The following is a 12,576-nucleotide window of genomic DNA, read 5'->3' on the forward strand; positions in this document are numbered from 1 at the left end:
CATTCCAGGTTTATTAATTGAACTCAAATTCCACCAGCTGTCGTGTAGGGGTTTGAACCCATGACCCCAGATGCATTAGTCTGAGCCTCTGGATTACTGTTCAGTGACATGACCACTATACTACCATCCCTCATTGTGCATCAATTGGTACTGCATTTCTCTGCACCCAAAGTAGTGAACTTCACCTGGCTATAAATTGGGACACCCTGAGGTCACAGAAGGCGCTACATAGATGCAAACCAGTCTTACTTTCATTTGCAATCCATGGTAATGTGCAGTAAGGTGAAAGATTCTGCTCATCAAACACTATATATCTTTTACAAACATGTCAACATTGGCAGTTAACTGTCACTCATTTAAACCGTGTCACTTACGTGTTTCCACATTATCCAATGCATTTGCCACTCCATTCAGATTCTCAAAGAAATCCTGATTGTAGACGTTCTCAGTCTCTGGCCCAACACGGTTCTGATGAGCAATGACTTGCAAAGAAGGATTCATCTGTCGCACTGCCGCTGCAGCTATCTCAGACTTCATTTTCTATTTCAGGGTGTAAAAACGAGCACAGGTCAGACTATATTAGTGCTCTTCCACGTACAAAAGCCTATGGTTTGTCAACAGTACAATTCATTCCCCTGTCCCCACCAAATTAACCTCCCCACATGCACTTACAAGGGTCGTGACAGGACAGGATGCAATCAGAGGCAACTGGCACATGGTCAGGTGGCTCATCAAGCTCATCTCTTAAGAACGTACAAAATAGAAAAGGGAGCAGGTTACTCAGCCTCTTGAGCAGCTTTACCATTCAGTAAAACCATGGCAGATCTGATCACAGCCCTAACTCTACATTAGTGTCTGCACCCAATAACCCTCTACAAGCATATAGCTATCAAATATCTGGTGAGCTCAGTCTTGAATATATTCAATGGGCCAGCCCCCACCTCTCTCTCTGAGAGTCAGTAAGACCATAAGATGTAGGAGGGGAAGCAGACCATTTGGCCCATCAAGTCTGCTCCTCCATTCAATGAGATAATGTTGATCTGATAATCCTCAAGTCCACTTGAAAAAGAACCAATGCCAAAACACCAACTTTGCACTTTTCTGTGGCTTTAACCTCCTCCCGGCCTAGATCAGAGATAATCATTGTAAGTGGAGCAAACAGACATCTCTTTAGCTAGTTTTATGTTACCATTAGTTAATTACATAGCCGTTGGAATCTTGAGGCTGGGACAGAAATCCTGGGCCATGGTGCTGTACATGGCATGGGCCCGTGACCCCTGACCTAAGCAGAGCAGGTCCTTCCCAACCTGAGCACAGGGCCCACACCCCGCCCACCCCCCAGCCTGAACACAAAGTCCCGTCCCAGACCACAGGTATTGTTCCCTCATGTTCACCCACTCCTTGCCTGTCCTTGCCCCCACCTTGAGCAACCATCCTATTTCATTTATTTTAAAATGCTTTTTCTTGATTTCAAATCTCTCCCTGGCTTTTTCTCTTCCCTTCTCTATTACCCCCTCCAGACCTCCTCTTGTACATCCCACAGATTTTATTTACTGCACAATTGGTTCCTTCATGTTCAGCTGTTCGGTTCTAAGCTCCGAAATTCCTTCCACCTTCTCTGGCTTCCTCTAAACCCTCTAATCACCTGTTCTAATATCTCCTAATGTGGCTTTGTTTTAAACTATATTTGATAATCTCTGTCTCCATCTCCGGCAACCACCTAGAAACCGATATCCATTTCAAGCCTACCGACTCCCACAGCTACCTAGAACACACCTCCTCCCACCCACCTTCCTGCAAAAATGCCATCCCTTATTCCCAATTCCTTCGCCTCCGCCGCATCTGCTCCCAGGATGAGGCATTCCACTCCTGTACATCTCAGATGTCCTCGTTTTTCAAGGACCGCAACATCCCCCCCTCAGTGGTCGAGAACGTCCTCGACCGTGTCTCCCGCATTTCCCGCAACTCATCCCTCACACCCCCTCCCCGCAATAACAACCAAAACAGAATCCCCCTCGTCCTCACGTACCACCCCACCAACCTCCGGATCCAACGCATCATCCTCCGACACTTCCGCCATCTGCAATCCGACCCCACTACCAAAGACATCTTTCCCTCCCCACCCTTATCTGCCTTCCGGAGGGAGCACTCTCTCCGTGACTCCCTTGTCCGCTCCACACTCCCCTCCAGCCCCACCTCACCTGGCACTTTTCCCTGCAACCGCAGGGAGTGCTACACCTGCCCCCATACCTCCTCCCTCACCCCCATCCCAGGCCCCAAGAAGACATTCCACATCAAGCAGATGTTCACCTGCACATCTGCTAATGTGGTATACTGCATCCGCTGTTCCCATTGTGGCCTCCTCTACATCGGGGAAACCAAGCGGAGGCTTGGGGACCGCCTTACAGAACACCTACGCTCGGTTCGCAATAAACAACTGCACCTCACAGTCGTGAACCATTTCAACTCCCCTTCCCATTCCGCAGACGACATGTCCGTCCTGGGCCTCCTGCAGTGCCACAACGATGCCACCCGAAGGTTGCAGGAACAGCACCTCATATTCCACTTGGGAACCCTGCAGCCCAATGGTATCAATGTGGACTTCACAAGCTTCAAAATCTCCCCTCCTCCCTACCGCATCCCCAAACCAGCTCAGCTCGTCCCCGCCTCCCTAACCTGTCCTTCCTCCCACCTATCCCCTCCTCCCACCTCAAGCCCCACCCCCATCTCCTACCTACTAGCCTCATCCTGCCCCCTTGACCTGTCTGTCCTCCCTGGACTGACCTATCTCCTCCCTACCTCCCCACCTACACTCACCTTTACTGGCTCCATCCCCGCCTCTTTGACCTGTCTGTTTCCTCTCCACCTATCTTCTCCTCTATCCGCCTTCTATCCGCCTCCCCCTCTCTCCCTATTTATTTCAGAACCCCCTTCCCCTCCCCCATTTCTGTTGAAGGGTCTCGGCCCGAAACGTCAGCCTTCCTGCTCCTATGATGCTGCTTGGCCTGCTGTGTTCATCCAGCTCTACACCTTGTTATCTTTGATAATCTTCCTGAGTTGTACATTGGGATATTTCAGTCAGTTAAAGGGAACGGCATAACCCACAATTATTGTAAAGTTGCTATCAGAGTTAACTGGGCTGGGGGTGGGTGTGCGGGGTTTGGGGTTGGGGGGTGGGGGTGGGGTCTTCACCTCTCCAGTAAAGCTCAGCTGAAACCCAGCTGCCCATAATCCATCCAGCACCAAATTGTCTTCACCCATTCAACCAAGATCTCGCAACTTTAAACGCTCTATTACGGAGAAGCTGTTCCCTGCTCAGAAAAAGAAAGAAAGAACGAGAGGGGGTAGGTTTAAAGAGATCTGCAAATGAAGGTAGGGTGATGTGAGGGGATAAAGAAACCTTTTTCTCACAGTGAGTGCTTAAGGTATGGTACAGGGAGGTTCAGTCGAGACATTCAAGAGGATGATTATTTGGATAGAAATGGTGTGCAGGGACTTGGGAAAGAGGCAGGCAATTGGCACGAGGTAATAGACAAGGTGCAGGAACGATGGGCCAAATAGCCTCCTTCTGCACTGTAATCGTCACTCCTCCCCATCTCCGGGATCTTCCCTGGCCCCACATTGTTCTGAAGAGGAGTCATATTGGACTTGAAATATTATTTCTCTGTTGAGTTATTGAGTTCCTCCACCATTCTCTGTGTTTGTTTCCCCTTAGTCTTCCTTGTTCTGCGTCCTCTTGTGTTCCTCTCCAACTGCTCTGAAAGTCCCTCTCTTATCTCATCCCTCAAGATCTTACCTAAAACCAATCTCTTAGACCATTCACTCTCTCTTAACATCTCCTTCCTTTTAGCTGGCTGTTCCTTCCTGATTGTGTTTCAGTGAAACACTTTGCAAAATGTTCCTTTGTGAATGGCCTCATCCAAAATAAACTGCAGCATGTCCTTGTTCCAGGGCTTCTCATGTGGTGAGGGGCCAGTCTTTCCCCTAAAGCCAGACATCAACAAAATAACGAGCTTGCCACAACAGAGAAGCACATACCAAAGACAGAGGAGAAAGTTTATACTTAAAATATTTGCAGAAAATCTCTGCAAAAGAACAAATATTTTGAAAGTCAGCCTATTGAAAAGCATTGTCATTAATTAGTTGCCAGGGGCCAGCATAAAACCAAAGCCTGTAAGGATGTGGGAATCGGAAGAATTAGCTAAAGGGTCTCTGTAGTACATGCGCTTTTAATCAGCTTTCAGTTTGAGTTGGGATTTTAGGGAACACAATCCAGTCATCGAGACGAGAGAGACAGACAGACAGAGAGAGAGAGAGAGCAAAAAAAAATTGGCTTCAGTCAGCCTGGGAAAAATGCACAAGTGGTTGGGGGAGGAAGCTGATCTGGGATTAATGAGATCCATCCGTTGGAATGCTGCTACATTCAATGTCACGTGTCTGCACAAAATGAGCGATGTCAGGCTATTCGACCACAGAGGCATCGCTCTCAAACCCCCATTGTAGCCCACTGCTGAGAGGCATCCGTGTACTGGAAATGGGACAGCGGACAGGGCTGAAGGGGGTTTCTGCAGCTATGATACCCAGTGCTAATTGTAGATATTTACTCTTCCCCCTGTTCAGACATGTTACTGCACACCTCTGGAGCAGGTGGGGCTTGAATTTCCTTTCCCCCAGCTGAGGTGAGGCGTAAACTGAGTTACAATAGTACAAGCACTAGCTATGGAGGGTGGAGTGGGAATGTGTGGAACAATCATGGATGTTACAGGGACAGATCCAAAACAAGCAAACCAGCCAGGGAGTGCAGTCCTGTTGGAGGTGCCGTCCTTCAGACAAAACATTGAACCAAACCCTCCGAGGTGGAACGTTAAACATTCCTTGGCATTGGGAGGAGACGAGAGGAAAAGAGCACAAAGTCTTTGTTAAATTCCTGCTGGCCATGGAGCTGCTGTTGGAACAGGGGCTAACGATTGCAAATGGTGCTTAAGTGATGTGAAGTATTTCAGCATATCTTACAACAATGAAAAGTGCTACCATAAATGCAAATCTCTCTCTCTATTCCACAGATTAATATTCTCTCCTGACGCTCTATCAAATCCTCTCCACCAGACTCCATAAGACCATGACTGTACTGACTGATTACCTTGGCTATTAATGCCATCCTCCAGTGCCCTTTATATCTTCAGTCAAATGAACAGAATCTTTACTTACAAAGACACTCTGCACCATCGTGTTCTGTACTGCAGCATTGCAAGGCTGCTTGCAATGGCTCCCACACGCACAACAAATGAGGGGCCCCCAGACTCCATTAATGAGACATGCATGAGAACATAAGAAACAGGAGCAGAAGTAGGCTATCCGGCCCAACCAGCCTGCTCCACCATTCAATAAAATCATGGCTGATCTTTTCATGGGCTCAGCTCCACTTACCTGCCCGCTCACCATAACGCATAATTCCCTTATTGTTCAAAAATCTACCTATCTTTGCCTTAAACAAATTCAATGAGGTAGCCTCAACTGCTTCACTGGGCAGGGAATTCCACAGATTTACAACCCTTTGGGTGAACAAGTTCCTCCTCAACTCAGTCCTAAATCTGCTCCCCCTTATTTTGAGGCTACGCCCCCTTGTTCTAGTTTCACCCTCCAGTGGAAACAACCTCCCTGCTTCTACTTATCTATTCCCTTCATAATTTTGTATGGCTTTCTTGTCAACACTGGACTCACTGAACTAGTAACACACTTACATTAAATGAATCAAGGGATATCTCAAATACTTCAAGGAAAAAATTAATCTGGCAGCACATTTTAAAATTTAAGGCATAAATAATTGGTCCCTGTCAATTTCTCATCGCCAATGATTTTGTTTTGATGGTGGTTCATTGTTGCTAATGGGAGACAGGTATCTACTAAGAAGGGGAACTTGATGGAGCAAGTCCTTGTTGCTTTTGAGCATAAGGCACAGGAACGGAAGTAGGCCATTTGGCCCATCATGCATACTCTGCCATTCAAAGAAATCATGGCCGAACTGATCTTTCTCAACTCTACTTTTCTGCCGTATCTCCCAAATCCCTTCATTATGAGAAATCTGCCTTTCTCAGCCCTCAATATACTGACTGGCCTAGCGCTAACAGCCCTCTGCGGTAAAGGATTCCACAGATTGACTACCTTCTGAGAGAAAACAATCCACCTCATTTTTGTCCCTCACTCAGACAGAGTTGCCAGTAGAGTGCCAGCTGTGTTCAGTGGGTAACGGCTGCAAATCTGAATCAGAATGTCATGGGTTCAGGTCCCAGTCCATGCAATACTCTAGGCTGATGTTATGGTATCAAGAGGTGCTGTCTTTCATAGAGACCCTGCAGTGTGGAAGCAGGCCATTCAGCCCATCAAGTCTACACCAGCCCTCCGAAAAGCATCCTACCTAGACCCAGTCCCCTACCCTATCCCTGCAACCCTGCATATACCACGGCCAATCCACCCTAACCTGCACATCTTTGGACTGTGGGAGGAAACTGGAGCACCCAGAGGAATCTCACAGAGAATATACAAACTCCACGTGGCCAGTCACCCGAAGATGGAATCGAACCCAGGTCCCTGGCGCTGTGAGGCAGCAGTGTGAACCACTGTGTCAGCCGTAGTTATGAAATATCCTCCAGCATTGCTCAAACAGGAGGGCGAGGTTCTTCCTGATGCCCGCACACTTATTCTCAACCACCTCAAAATTTGGTCATGACCAGTTTACTGTCGGTGGGAGCTTACTGTATGCAAATTAATAGGTGCAATACCTGCAACAGTGACTGCACTTTAAAAGTACTTCAGTGGTGGTAAAATACTTTGGGATGACAGGAGACTGGGAAACTGTGTTATACAAATACAAGCTCTTTCTTATCTTTCCAATAAACCTATAGCCAAGATCCTGCCCAAAGCAGGTTGAAAATGTAACAATCCCAGCCTGGGACTTGTAACTGAGAAAAGAGACTTTACAGTCCACAGTTAAGCAGTGTGATGGAGGTCACCAATCCAATAGTTTCCCAGAAGGAAGAACTTTAGGTCGCAACAGAAAAACAAATCTAAATTCAGAGTTTCTTAGGCATAGGAGCAGAAGCAGGCCATTCAGCCCATTGAATCCACCACTCGATCAGAAAATGGCTGATCTGCACATCCTCAACTCCACTTTCCCGCCTTTTCCCCATAACCCTGATTCCATTACTGATTAAAAATGTATCGCAGCCTTGAATGTACTTAATGACCCAGCCTTTACAGTAAAGAATTCCACAGATTCACTACTCCTGAGAGAAAAAATTCCTCCTCATTTTTGTCTTGACTTTGTGTTCCTCGCTCTGTTCAATCACCCAATGATCTTTGTATGATAAGATCTGCCTCTACTGCACGCAAAACACAACATTTCACTGCACTTAATTACACGTGACAATAATAAATCAAATCAAAATAAATGGGTGACCCTCTTCTCTGAGATCAAATAATACAACATTTTGAGGTGCTCATTTCCCACTTTACAAAGCAATTGCCTGATTCATATTGTTTTGTAATTTTTTTTGTCCAAACCTCTCCCAGCGATCGGTGTGATTAGAACATTGATGAAAAGAGTTCATTTAATTCACGGGATTTCCCAACTGGAGAAGTAATAAAGACAATGCTGGGTTATCTTAACATTAATACAGCACTGCAGACTTCAAAAGGTTTAATGTAATAGATCTCCAAGTCCTGGACTGTTAACTACAATATCATTATCCTGAGCTGTCTGGATTGTTGCCAATACACATTACAAAAACATTGGATTAAAGAAGTGCAGGTTATCATGGTAAAGCCAATGGATTCAAAAGAGAGAGAAGGACTGAGATAGACAAGGGTGGAGTGAGAGAGCGTTGGAGAGAAGGTGGGGGTGACACTAGAAAGGGGAGTTGAAGAAAGGTCGGAGAGTTTTATCCACATTCTCCAACTTTAAGACTGATCACACAAAGTAAGCAGTGAATATAATTTTGAGATGGCAGCCCAGAACGAGGACAGGTCAGACTTATTTCTTTGATCTGCCATTCGCAGTGGGGATGCTGGTCTGCCAGGAAGCAGAGGCCAGAGAATAAGGCTAACACCCTACCAATGATCCACACTCTTTTACATGTGGCTTTCCCATTCGAGAAACACACTGGTTGATTTGATTAGTGAGATGATGCTGCCCCACACTGGCAAGGACCATTACTGCAGCTTGAAATAGGTCAAATAATCCTTTGGGTATCGCAGATTGGCCGCAACCCAAGGCTGCCATTTGGCCCATCGGATCTATGCTGTTCTCTCCAAGAGTTACTTGGCTAATCCCACTCTCCTGCCCTTTTCTCCTATCTCTGCAAACTCTCTCTCTTAGTCAATTTTGTTTAGAAAGTCATTTACTGAATCTGGCTCCACAGCACTCTCAGCTGTGCATTCTAAACCCCAGCTACAATCTGTTTTAAAATATATTTTTCTCATATCGCTGTTGTTCTTTTGCCAACCTCCTTAGCTCTTCTGCCAATGGAAATAGTTTCTGTCTCTATCTCGAACCCACATAAGTTTGAGCACCCTTATCAAAACTTCTCTCAACCTCCGAAAACAAACTTCAGCTTCCCCACAAGTAACATAACTGAAGCCCCTGAGCCCTGGAATCATTCTTGTCAATCTTTGCTGCACCCTTTCTGATGCTTTCACATCCTTTCTAACTTGCTGTGTTCAGAATTGGATGAAACACCCACATGTGAGTAACCCTCTGAAGACAGTTTGATTTGGATAAATGCGTGGCGTTGCATTTTGGTAAAACAAACAAAGGTAGGACTTATACCATTAAAAGTAGGGCCTTGGGTAGTGTTGTAGAACAGAGTCACCTAGGGGCTCAGGTACATAATTCTTTGAAATTTGTATCACAGGTAGACAGGGTGGTGAAGAAGGCGTTTAGCACGCTTGCCTTCATTGCTCAGACCTTTCAGTATAGGAGTTGGGACATCATGCTGAGTTTGTACAGGAAGCATCTTCTGCAGTTCTGGTCTCCCTGTTATAGGAAGGATATTATTAAGCTAGAGAGGATAGAGAAGAGATTTACCAGGATGTTGCTGGGAATGAAGGGTCTGTGTTATAAGGAGAGGCTGAATAGGCTGGGACTTTATCCACTGGAGCATAGGAGGTTGAGGGGTGACATTACAGAAGCTTATAACATCACAAGGGGTATAGATAAGGTGAATGGTGGGTGTCTTTTCCTTTAGGTGGGGGATTTCAAGATTAGGGGGCATATATTTAAGGCGAGAGGAGAAAGATTTAAAAAAGGCATGAGGGGCAATTCTTTTACACAGTGAGTGGTTCGTGTGTGGAATGAACGTCCAGAGGAAGTGGTCGATGTGGGTGCAGTTACAACGTTTGACAAATGTTTAGATACGTACATGAATAAGAAATGTTGGAAGGATATGAGCCAAGAGCAGGTAGGTGGCAATAGTTAAGTTTGGGATTATAGTCAGCATGGACTGGTTGGATCAAAGGGTCTGTTTCCGTGCTGTGTGACTCTGTGACTCTAAGACAGAGATGAGGAGGATCTTTTTTTGTCTCAGAGGATGGTTAATGTGTGGAATGGTTTACAGGAGAGGGCTGTTAAGACTGGGTCATTAAGGCTGAGATGGACAGATCTTTAATCATTAAGGGAATAAAAGGTGATGGGAATAAGGCAGGAAAGTGGAGTTGAGGATTATCAGATCTCATTGAATGGTAGAGCAGACTCAATGGGCTGAATGGCCCACTTCTGCTCCTAAAGCTTATGACCTTATGGACACTACATTTAAAGATGAACCAGTCTTATGAAGGTTCCTCCTTACGTCCTTGCTTCAGTATTGTTTTGCACTCTGTGGAATTGTGCCATTTATGTTATACTGCCTCATCTTGAAGGCCCTACATCATCTTGTACTACATCAGTGCATTGTTAGCAAGAAACTGCTAATGCTCATAAAAAGTGGACACAGTTGTTGATGATGGTGATGATGAATGTTTTATTTCACGTGCTACAACAGGAAGAACAGTAAAATATAGTGAAAAGCTTTTTCAATTTCACCACTATCCGACGCCATTTTGAATAATTTAAGAGTAAGGACAAAAAAAAGATAAAGCTTAAAGAGAGTCCGTCAGTCCTGAGCCAGCTCATCACTATCAACTATGCCTGCTGTACCATCCCTCTTCCGCCGCCATCGGGGAAGGGATGCTTCCTTTGGTCTGAACATACTCACCTCTAAGTCGGAGGTTCTGTGTTCAAGTCCCACCCCGGACTTGTGATCACAGAAATCTAACCTGGTACCTCAGTGCAGTACTGAGGGAGTGCCACACTGTCAGAAGGGGCATCTTTCAAATGAGCATTTCAATCAAAGGCCCCACTGCTCCCTCTGGTGATCTCTCATGGTACCATTTCAGAGGAGAGCAGTGGAGTCAGCACCAGTGTTTAATCCTGGTAAATATGAAGTAACATCACTAAAACGGATATACAGAATATAGAGTAAATGGCAGAACCCTTAGTAGCATTAACATACAGAGGGATCCAGGTTGTTCAGGCCCACAGTTCCCTGAAAATGGCAACACAAGTGAATAAGTTGCTCAAGAAGGCATATGGCGTTGGTCGGGGCATAGAGTATAAAAATTGGCAAGTCGTGTTGCTGTTGTGTAGAATTTTAGTGCGGCCACATTTGGAATATTTTGAACAGTTTAGATTGCCACACTACCAGAAGGATGAGGAAGCTTTGGCGAGGGTACAGAAATGGTTTACCAGGATGTTGCCTGGTTTGGTGGGTATTAGCGATGAGGAGAGAGTGGACAAACTTGGTTTGTTTTCATTTGAACGTTGGAGGCTGAGGGGTAACCTGATAGAGGCTCACAAAATTATGAGAGCAATGGGTAGAATGGATAGTCGGAGTTTTCTTTCCAGGGTAGAAAAGTCAATTAGCAGGTGACATAGGTTCAATGTGAGAGGGGGAAAGTTTAAAGGAGATGTGAGGGGTAGGTTCTTTTGCACAGATGGTGGTAAGTGCCTGGGGGAGGCGCTGTTGGTAGAAGCAGATACTGTAGCAATGTTTCAGAGGCATCTTGACAGATATGTGGATGGTAAGGGAATAGAGGGAGTTAGAAAGTTTTTAGTTTAGAAAGGTGTGTGTTGGCACAGACTTGTTGGACTGAAAGGCCTGTTCCCATACTTACTGTTTAGATTATAGAATGCCGACAGTATGGAAACAGGCCATTTGGCCCAACAAGTCCACACCAACCCTCCAAATAGCAGCCCACCCAGACCCACCCCCCTGCCCTATCCCTGTATTTCCCTTGGCTAATGCACCTAAACTACACATCCCTGAATACTACGGGCAAATTTCCCATGGGCAATTCACCTAACTTGCACATTTTTGGACTGTGGGAGGAAACCATAGCACCCAGCAGAAACCTGTGCAGACACAGGGAGGATGTGCAAACTTCAAACAGACAGTTGCCCAAGGCTGGAATCAAACCTGGATACCTGGTGCTATAAGGTAGAAATGCTATCCAATGAGCCGCCTTGCGACCCCTACTGTTCTTTGATAATCTGGCCATCACTATGTTTCTGTTTGTAGGAGCTTGCTCTGCAAATTGGCAGCTATGTTTCCTACATTACAAGAGTGAATGCACTTGGGATGTGCTGAAGTCATGAAAGATGCGATATAAATGCAAGTCTTTCTTTTTTAAGAATGTAGAAATGGGTGCTATCACTTGCAGCACGCAGTGCCAACTGCTTCTGGGGTATATGTGTAGGAAAAGGCCACCAGACATTTCATTTCAATCTTTTGTGTCAGTCTGAACCATGTCCACAAAGCATGACATTTTTTCTGTGCTCTTGCAGATTTCCTTTAAGGACTGAGAACCAAACTTTTAAATTAAACTAAAGTGAAAAAAACAATTCTAAATGGCTCTGGAGAGCTAAAGGACCAGTGGCCTGGATTGAAGTAAACAGCAGACAGTGCTTCGACATGCTAATTTTGCAAATAGTTAAGTGGCTGATGGGAGGTCATTGATCAATTGATTGATCGGGTTGATATGAAAAGAACTAGGAGGGCCTCTTGCGGTGCAAAGGTAGTATTCCCTCCCCACTCCCTGAACCAAGAGATCTGGGTTCAACCCCACCTGATGCCATAACATCCCTGAAGAGAATGATTAGAGAAAAGAGGTTAAATAATACAAAAGGAACTCAGGGAAGTTGGTGGGGTGGTGATTTAATGCCACTAGCCCAGTAATCCAAAGGCCTGGGGTTCAAATCCAGCTCGATATTGGAATTTAAAGGGACTCCTGCAGTACAGTGGCAGTATCCCTATGCCAGAACTGGGTTCAAGTCCCACCTGCTCCAGAGGTGTGTAATAACATCTCTGAACAGCTTGATTAGACAAATAGGTTAATTTAAAAGAAATTGAACTGAAGGCAAGGTTGCTAAATTTGCAGATGACACACCAAGATAAGTGAAGGGGCAGGTAGTGGGGACATGGGCAAAGAAGGAATATATTGTGGGAAAAGTGTGAGGTTATATACTTTGGCAGGAAGAATAAAGGT

General features: G+C 45.5%; 1 protein-coding gene across 1 annotated transcript in view; it reads right to left on the bottom strand.

The window, feature by feature from the left end:
• uba1 (ubiquitin-like modifier activating enzyme 1) overlaps window positions 1–12,576 on the bottom strand; it is a 272,418-nt gene that overhangs the window by 241,526 nt on the left and 18,316 nt on the right. Inside the window, exon 12 of the mRNA XM_048606255.1 lies at window positions 375–540. Within this exon, the coding sequence (XP_048462212.1) occupies window positions 375–540 (166 nt within the window). The remainder of the gene's footprint in view (window positions 1–374; window positions 541–12,576) is intronic.

This window comes from Rhincodon typus, chromosome 16, assembly GCF_021869965.1.
Source record: "Rhincodon typus isolate 14 chromosome 16, sRhiTyp1.1, whole genome shotgun sequence".
NCBI lineage: Eukaryota > Metazoa > Chordata > Chondrichthyes > Orectolobiformes > Rhincodontidae > Rhincodon > Rhincodon typus.